This window comes from Bactrocera latifrons, unplaced genomic scaffold (genome assembly GCF_001853355.1).
Source record: "Bactrocera latifrons isolate USDA-ARS-PBARC rearing strain unplaced genomic scaffold, ASM185335v1 scaffold_615, whole genome shotgun sequence".
Taxonomy (NCBI): Eukaryota; Metazoa; Arthropoda; class Insecta; order Diptera; family Tephritidae; genus Bactrocera; species Bactrocera latifrons.
The window spans coordinates 105,714-113,676 of record NW_017537285.1 but is presented as its reverse complement, the minus strand read 5'-3'; the positions used below and the strand labels follow the sequence as shown (position 1 = coordinate 113,676).

Below are 7,963 nucleotides of genomic sequence, written 5' to 3'. Positions count from 1 at the left end.
GGCAAGTAGAGAAGAAGAATAATTATTGAAAAATGTATCTTTTGATTACTAAGTTAAAGTTTAAAATCCACATTTTTCAATTATTTGGAACTTATATTAATTAATCTGGAAATCCAACTTCGTGGCCAGCCTCAAAGCAAGGCGTACAAGAACTATTCCTTGCAATCCTGTCATGTAATGAGCACGATCAACTTAAAATTTTGATCCGTTTCGTTTTTTTATTTAACGTAACGTTTTTTATTTAATAAAGCTAAATAAATAATCTTAAATGTTCAAATAAGTAATCAAAATATTAAAAAAAAAAAATTTTTAGATACATTCTAGCTTTCAATTATACTTAAAAGATAGTATTTTATTGATAAAAAAGTAATTCACAAAATCTATGCATGAGTGTTATCATCCTCGACAAAATCTTTTGCTTGTTCCTTGGTAACGCAATCTATATGGCTGACCTTGTTTCTAAAACGAACTCCATAAAATTTATGAGCATTTTCAAGTAGCTCAGGTCTAAATGTAGTAGTTATAAATTGAGCCTGATCACTTAATTCATGTATCATATCAGCCACGGCTTTTCTATGTTGAGCATCAAGTGCCTAAAAAATAAAAGAAAAAAACAATGAACCGTATTTTTTGTATAATTACGTCGAAATGTCTTACAAATATTATTATATAAGTATATTTTAAACCAAACCAAGCATTGGTTATGAGCGGAAATCTGTTAATATCAACCAACCAAGAAAGTAGAAGATGATGAAGTTTGTGCTATAAAATATCAGCTTATGTGTATACCTTCTTAAAATAGCTATATGTATGTATGTAGACATTTTTTTTTTTTCGTTTGTGTTTCGTGTTCATTCGCAATGATTTACTTTTCTTCATTCACATTATCCATATTAGGCCTCAGTGGCATTTCGCACCGTTCGGCCACGCGTGCACTTTTTGAGGGCTAGATAACGAGAGCAAACATGAAGAGGGAATTGAGAACAACGTATTTTCCCATATCTTGTTTGCAAATGAGAGCGCGCGTATATATGGGTAGTTGCACTGTGGATAACAATTGTAGAATTGCATAACAATTTTAAGCTTCTTTATAACTACCATAAATTTATAAAATGTAACACAAATAATAAAAAGTATAATAAGTGTCACGGAAGATGTTCTTGGGTTAAAGTTTCAGCTGCTTCCAAATTAATGAATTAATTTATTTTTTTTAATTTTGGTCACTACTTTCACGCGCTGATAACATTTCTGCACATTTAAATTATAACTTCAGTTTATGAACCACTGTTTCTTCAAATACATATGTACAAACGAGTGCTCAGCACACATCTAATTATCGTTTGTATTCTATTTGTGTGCTTAGCCACACACTTAATTAATAATAAAATCCCGCGCAAATATATTTCTACTTAATGATTTTTTATTTTTTTTGAAAATATGTGTTCTCTTTCTAAAATGCGTATCATTATTTTACCTCTTTTTGTTCATACAACTGTACAATTCCGATATGAAGTAAATTTCCGCTCTTTAATTTGTGAACAGATTTAGTATTCCCGCAACCATTCTGCGATGAATATCAAGTTTTCGGGGAATGTTATTGATTTTCTCATATTTGTATGCCCTTCCTTCCGTAAACTGATATTCCCCTCATCTAGTCCTAGTTCGCACTTTGCTAACTTTGCGGGTTAAAAATTTGCCGCAAAATTTAAGCGTGAACTGTCAATGATTTCATAGAAAAAAGCTATAAGCAAGCATCAACACACTTTAATAAAACATCAATTTTATGAGTAATTTTATTTCTAAACTTTAAATGCCTCGTGAAACAGAACTCTGAAGTGAAGAACAGGGTAAAATAAAAAAATAAAAACATGAAACTGGGCTTAAGATGGTATGAATTGTTATTGCGACCTACCGCCACCGAAATGCAATCACTAACCGTTTAAAAGATCAGGAATAATATGTGATTATAACCATAGTGGTATCAACAATAAGCGAATGTAAAAAACGGCACATAAACGGCTTGCTACTGAGGACATGATGTTGTGCTCAAATATAGGGTGGCTGGTGAATTTTGCTACATTAAGAAACTCAAATAATTTTTTTTTTTTCAGTGTATGGAATTCATTTTTATTTTATTCATGTTAAAGCTCATTCAATTTTATTAAATATAGCTTAATTAGTTTTAAAAATAATGGAATTCAAATGCCCCCCTGCTCGTTGATGCATGTGCGGCATCCTACCAAAATGTTGTTCATTACTGCTTAGAGAGTTTAGACAGGAATAGCCGCAATTGTTTCTCGAATGGATTGCCTTAGTTCATTTGTTGGTTGTGCTTTTAGACTTCCTGTTTGAAATAACCCCACAAGAAAAAGTCAGGTGCAGTAAGGTCAGGCGACCTGGGTGGCCAACGCTTATTGGGAAATTTCCGTCGCAATTCTGTCATAACAGGTTGGGCTATGTGAGGAGCTGCACCATCTTGCTGAAACCACACAGAGTTGAAAGAAATTCTCATTCCGCGTAATTCTGGATAAAAAAAACTCTCCCAACATGCTCAAGTAACGCTCTCCAGTAACCGTAACGATGTGACCGTTTTCTTCGAAGAAGTAGGGCCCGACAACGCAGAGTGATGAAACTGCACACCACACTGTGACACGAAGTGGATGCAACTCCGTCTCATGGAGTATCTGTGGGTTGGAAGCACTCCATATTCGACAATTTTGTTTGYTTATGTTGCCRTTTAAATCGAAATGGGCCTCGTCAGACATGAAAAGACAGTTCAACATGTTTCCATCCACTTCCACCATTTGAAGCATTTTCTGGCAAGCCAATTCCAAGCGAATCGGCAAGTCTGCAGCGTTCAGTTTGTTGGCCATTTGAATTTTATATGGGAATAAGTCCAAATCTTTGTGCATAATTGACTGTCTGCTTACACCCATTTGAGCAGATAAGCTTCGTGTCAGCTACAGCAGCGATTGTTTCCTCCGTTCAAACTGAAGGGTTTCTATGGTAAGGTCTTCTGTTGACTGTCCCATGCTCGGCAAAATTGTTTACAAGTCTCATTMTGRTCCATCTGCTCGGAGGATTGCCGCCATACGTGCGCCTATACTCTCTTTGAACCGAAACTACGGACTCCAGTGGTGATAGCGGCGGACAATCCAAATTCTTGTTTTAGTGTCCCAGTTATCCATTTTTGTTAAATGCAAAAGTCCATCTGCAAATCAAAATAAAAATTAACCAGATTCATTAAATAGAAAAAAATTATTTAATCATTCATCAGCCACCATGTATTAAAGCCGAACTAAGAGTTATCAGTCATGTGCTGAACATATGGAGCGCGACAGACTTTAAGCGACCTCTTTCAAATATCAAAATACACACGTTCTAATGGACACAGTTATTTAAACAACTGCACGACTGCAGGCTCTCAGTTGTCGCTCTCGCTAATTTAAAAATATTTTTTATTTTGCCGACGACAGTAGAGAGCAGAGCAGAGAAGAATGGATGCCACTAATATAATATGTAAAATTATTCAAGGTTCTAATAAATTTTCACTTTGAACAAAATATTAAAATTTCATTGAAGTGAAGTGAAATGGTATAAGTATGGCAACAACGAAATTATGTAAGTACAAAATGGACATCTGTGTTGTTTTGTGTACATGCCGGCCATTGTTATGTCGGTATCTTCTTACTAATGTTCATGTAGCAGGCTTTACGACGCCATTTACATTACTGTCGGTCTAGCATGAAGTGTCGCTATCTACGAGGTGTGTTCAAAAAGTATCGCGAATTTTGTGTTTTTTCAAGAATTATTTATTTATTCATGAATATCTATTTTGTCCCCTTCAAAGAAATCCCCATGAGATATTATACACTTGTGCCGACGGTTTTACCAATCTTCGAAGCACTTCAAAAGATCATTTTTTTTATCTTCTTCAGCTTCTCCTTCGATGCAGTCTTTATCTCGTCAAGAGAAGCGTAACGTCGTCCTTTCATGKGYCTCTTCAGTTTAGGGAACAAGAAAAAGTCACAGGGGCCAGATCTGGGGAATACGGTGGCTGCGGCATCATTTGTGKGTTGTTTTTGGCCAAAAAGTCGCGCACAAGCAACGATGTGTGAGCAGGGGAGTTATCGTGGTGCAAAAGCCAATTTTTGTCACATCTTCTGAGCCTTCTGAGAACATTTTGTACCACCGATAAACGTTGCTTCGGTCCAAGGTAGCTTCTCCGTATGCCACAGTCACAAAATTCGCGATACTTTTTGAACACAACTCGTATATGTTCAGAGCGTTACTCATCAAAGAATTCAGCAAATATTGGGAAAGGATTTCAAGGACAGGAAAAAACGTTGGCATAAGTGTATTACATTTGGTGGGCATTACTTTCAGGACAATAAAATAAAGATCGCTGAATAAATAAATATTTTGCGTTTTATTTACATCCGAGCGTTCAACACTGGACTCTGATCCACCTGACCAAAAGTCAAATGACGATGTGAAATTTGAAGTCTCCGACGATGGTGGTATAAAAGTAAACTCGGATGATTCTGTTGCTACAACCTAAAAGAAAGTTCTCGATGTGGTGCTGGTGGTAGACGAGGTAGACGTAAACCTACGACCGCAGCAACACCGGGCACAAAAGTTAAGTAAAAGAAGTAGCGACATTAATAGCACAGAAGGAAAACTAAATGTAAAAAGCTTAAGCATCAAAACCATCCAGTCCGCGCAATCAAATATTTACCCTCGACATAATGTTAAAATATCTTTAAACATACTGAGGCCATCCAAATCGTAAACAAACATTTTATGTGATTATGCATTTACAAGCATTAAGCACACCACAATGCAAATATAACGTAAATTAAACAAGAACACACATATTTAGTCGTAAATTTGTCTACTTAAAACAAACCCATATGACATATTATCGATGTATGTGCTATTCAAATACAGGGGTGAAGAACAAGGTGCATTATCAACTTCTTTGTGATGTGGTCGGAAAGATGATTGTAGCCTAAGTGTGTTCTGCCAAATCCACAAATAGCGAGATCCATCAACACACAATCTGAGCCAATTACCGTACCTCCTTAATATCGTTTTTATCGGGCGTGGTATATGAAGGACTTAAAGGATCCTTATGTGAAATTTTTGAAAAATTTTTTTTTGCATTATCGGATAGTTTACACCGTGATAAACTCTCAAATTTAGAAATCGAAATTCAAACTATTACAGTCGCTACGGGGGTTCTTGTAGAAAGGAAACAGAGTGGGTAACAGACAAACGTTTTTCACTCTCAAAGGAAGAGTTTTGAAGATATCTGGTCCTAATTTGGAGAGAACATTTTTAACATCATTCTTTATCTCAATTTTTTTTTTTTAATTTGCCTCTTTTTTCTACAAAAAACTGTCGAAAAAAGGGCCGATACTTTTTGTTCAAACCGCAGCCATTATGTCACATTTCATAGAAGAAAAAAACCTCTCCATAGCGCAATAGCGACTTTCCTAGATATTGATAATACTTTTGAAATTTTTGTTTTAGATCAAAATTGCAGCTGCAATCGTGGACACCGTTCAGGGCCTACGATAAGCATAAAAAATCATTCAGTATTCGTCATCAAGATATTTATTTATAAAAAAACCGGACCGATTCCTTAATTTGAACAATAAACAAAATTGCGAAAATCAGTAATTTTTCGGAGGGTAACACTGAGACGATCCCTTAAGGAATAGTACATACATAAATATGTATGATGCAACATCTTCACAGTCTCTGCACATATATGTATATGCTTCTCGGTATAGTGAATAACACTGCAGGAGTAAAGCAGAAGAGGGCACTTCTCTCGCCCTATATCTAATCATATGGTAATGCTTTGTTCAACATTCATCGAATGTAATTGCAAAATCGACTGTTAAAATCCAGTACTACACGTAAGAAAACAGTAATATTTGTCAGCTATTACGCACTCATCTCAAATTATGATTCAATCTTTTCTTATTCAGTTACATCTATCGCTATATAACGTGGCTTTTACCACCTTACAATAATTTACTCCAACACTGTACACCATTTATCCTTACCATACCTCAACATAGTCACATAGTCTTTACTTCTATATTAGTGCTTTCCACCATTGACCAAAGCTGCGCTATGCTTCTATTTCACACATAGTGCTTTCCACCATACTAAACTTCACTTCAGTGCACTGACCAAAGCTGCGCTATACGGCTATATAAGCAAGCACTTCACACCGAATRCGRTCATTTCTTACAGCTCGCCGAACAGGACGGTCGGACAGCAGCAAGCAATAGGCGGGGGTAAGTGGAGCAGCCAGTTGTGCAAGCAGTAGAAGTTGGGTAGTTTGCTGGGATTCGCAGGCATTGCGTTGAAAACGTATTACACCTTGGTGTGATACCAGTGCTCGCAATGCCTCCGCTTCACACAGTGGAATTAGGTATTCGCAGGCATTGCGTTGAAAAGGTATGACACCTCGGTGTGATACCAGTGTTCACAATGCCTCCACCGTAACACGTAATCGATGTCTTCGCAGTGCGCAACCGTAGTCTTCGTTGCGGTGCGATACAGGGACATCACAGCTGCGCTGCCTCGAACAGCGTCACGATCGCAGCCCGCACACTAGTGCACCGACACCATACCTGCGCTGCCTGGACCAGCGTCAGTACCCCTGCCTGCACACGATAGTGCACCGTTACCTGTAAACGCTGCACTGTGCCGTACAGTCAGCACCGCGTCTGAAAGTGACTGCTCCTCACCAGAGTGCCGAARGACCACCACCTTGCGGTAATTACCAACACGACTTCGACAAGAACCAACGCCTGACACRCCAAATYACAGCGATACTCCACCTGACTCGCGATATACATATAAGCTGGTCTGGCTGTCCACACAAAGGGGTGTGGATTTCATCACAAAAGTGAACATTTTATTTACTAAGGGTTCATGAGTCCCAAGGCTGACCTTGGAGCGGCTGAGCATACCTCAGCTATGGACGAAACCCCATTACATCTATAATTCATATATATGTATATATTTGTGTATGTAAACAAAAATGTATATAAATTTTTGAAGAAAAAAAATTTTCTAATGATTCTTACATGAATATTGAACACATGCTTATGTTTTGAAATATGTTTTTTTTTAATTATGAATTATTGTGACGTTTAACGTAGTAAAACGATAGAAAGTAGCGTATGCCCGTCCCGAGGTTTCAAGCTACTTCAACACCAATTTTCAGCCAAATCGGTTCAGCCGTTCTTGAGTTTTAATATAAACATAAATTACGAAATCGAGGGTGATTTTGCAAAAAAAAGGCGCCGTTTGGACCTGTCGGCTGCGCTCGAAAACTTTGCGGAGCAACTATCCCCACACTTCTCTTATTATAAGGATGTTTGGGGAGTAACGCGACGTTTTTATTCAATTCCAGGCGTTAAACCCCGGGCAATGTGAATCCGTACATTATCGTGCGGTGCACATTTCCTAACAAATTTTTTAAATTAGGAAAAGCAGGTTTTTCTACGCAAATCGATCGAAGGCATAAGATGGAATTCAAAATAGCGTTATATTGGAAGAAGGCGTGGTTATGAACCGATTTCACCCATATTTGGTACATGTCATCAGGGTGTTAAGAAAATATTATATACCGAATTTCATTGAAATCGGTGGTGTACTTCATGAGATATGGTTTTTGGTCCATAACTGGGCGACGCCACGCCCATTTTAAATTTTTAAAGAAAGCCGGGATGCAGCTTCCTTCTGACATTTCTTCCGTAAAATTTAGTTTTTCTGACGTTTTTTATTAGTCGGTTAACGCACTTTTAGTGATTTTCAACATAACCTTTGTATGGGAGGTGGGCGTGGTTATTATTGAACTGTATATGGAAATGCCTAAAAGAAACGACCCTATACAGTTGGGTTGACATAGCTATAGTAGTTTTTGAGATATGTA

At 37.4% G+C, this 7,963-nt stretch overlaps 1 protein-coding gene across 1 annotated transcript in view; it reads right to left on the bottom strand.

Annotated features, from left to right (window-relative positions):
* Positions 1-331: 331 nt before the first annotated feature.
* The window catches only part of LOC108975127 (structural maintenance of chromosomes protein 3), a 69,846-nt gene continuing 62,214 nt past the window's right edge, over positions 332-7,963 (bottom strand). Inside the window, exon 6 of the mRNA XM_018943427.1 lies at positions 332-593. Coding sequence (XP_018798972.1) covers positions 381-593 — 213 coding nt within the window. The 3' untranslated portion in view covers positions 332-380. The remainder of the gene's footprint in view (positions 594-7,963) is intronic.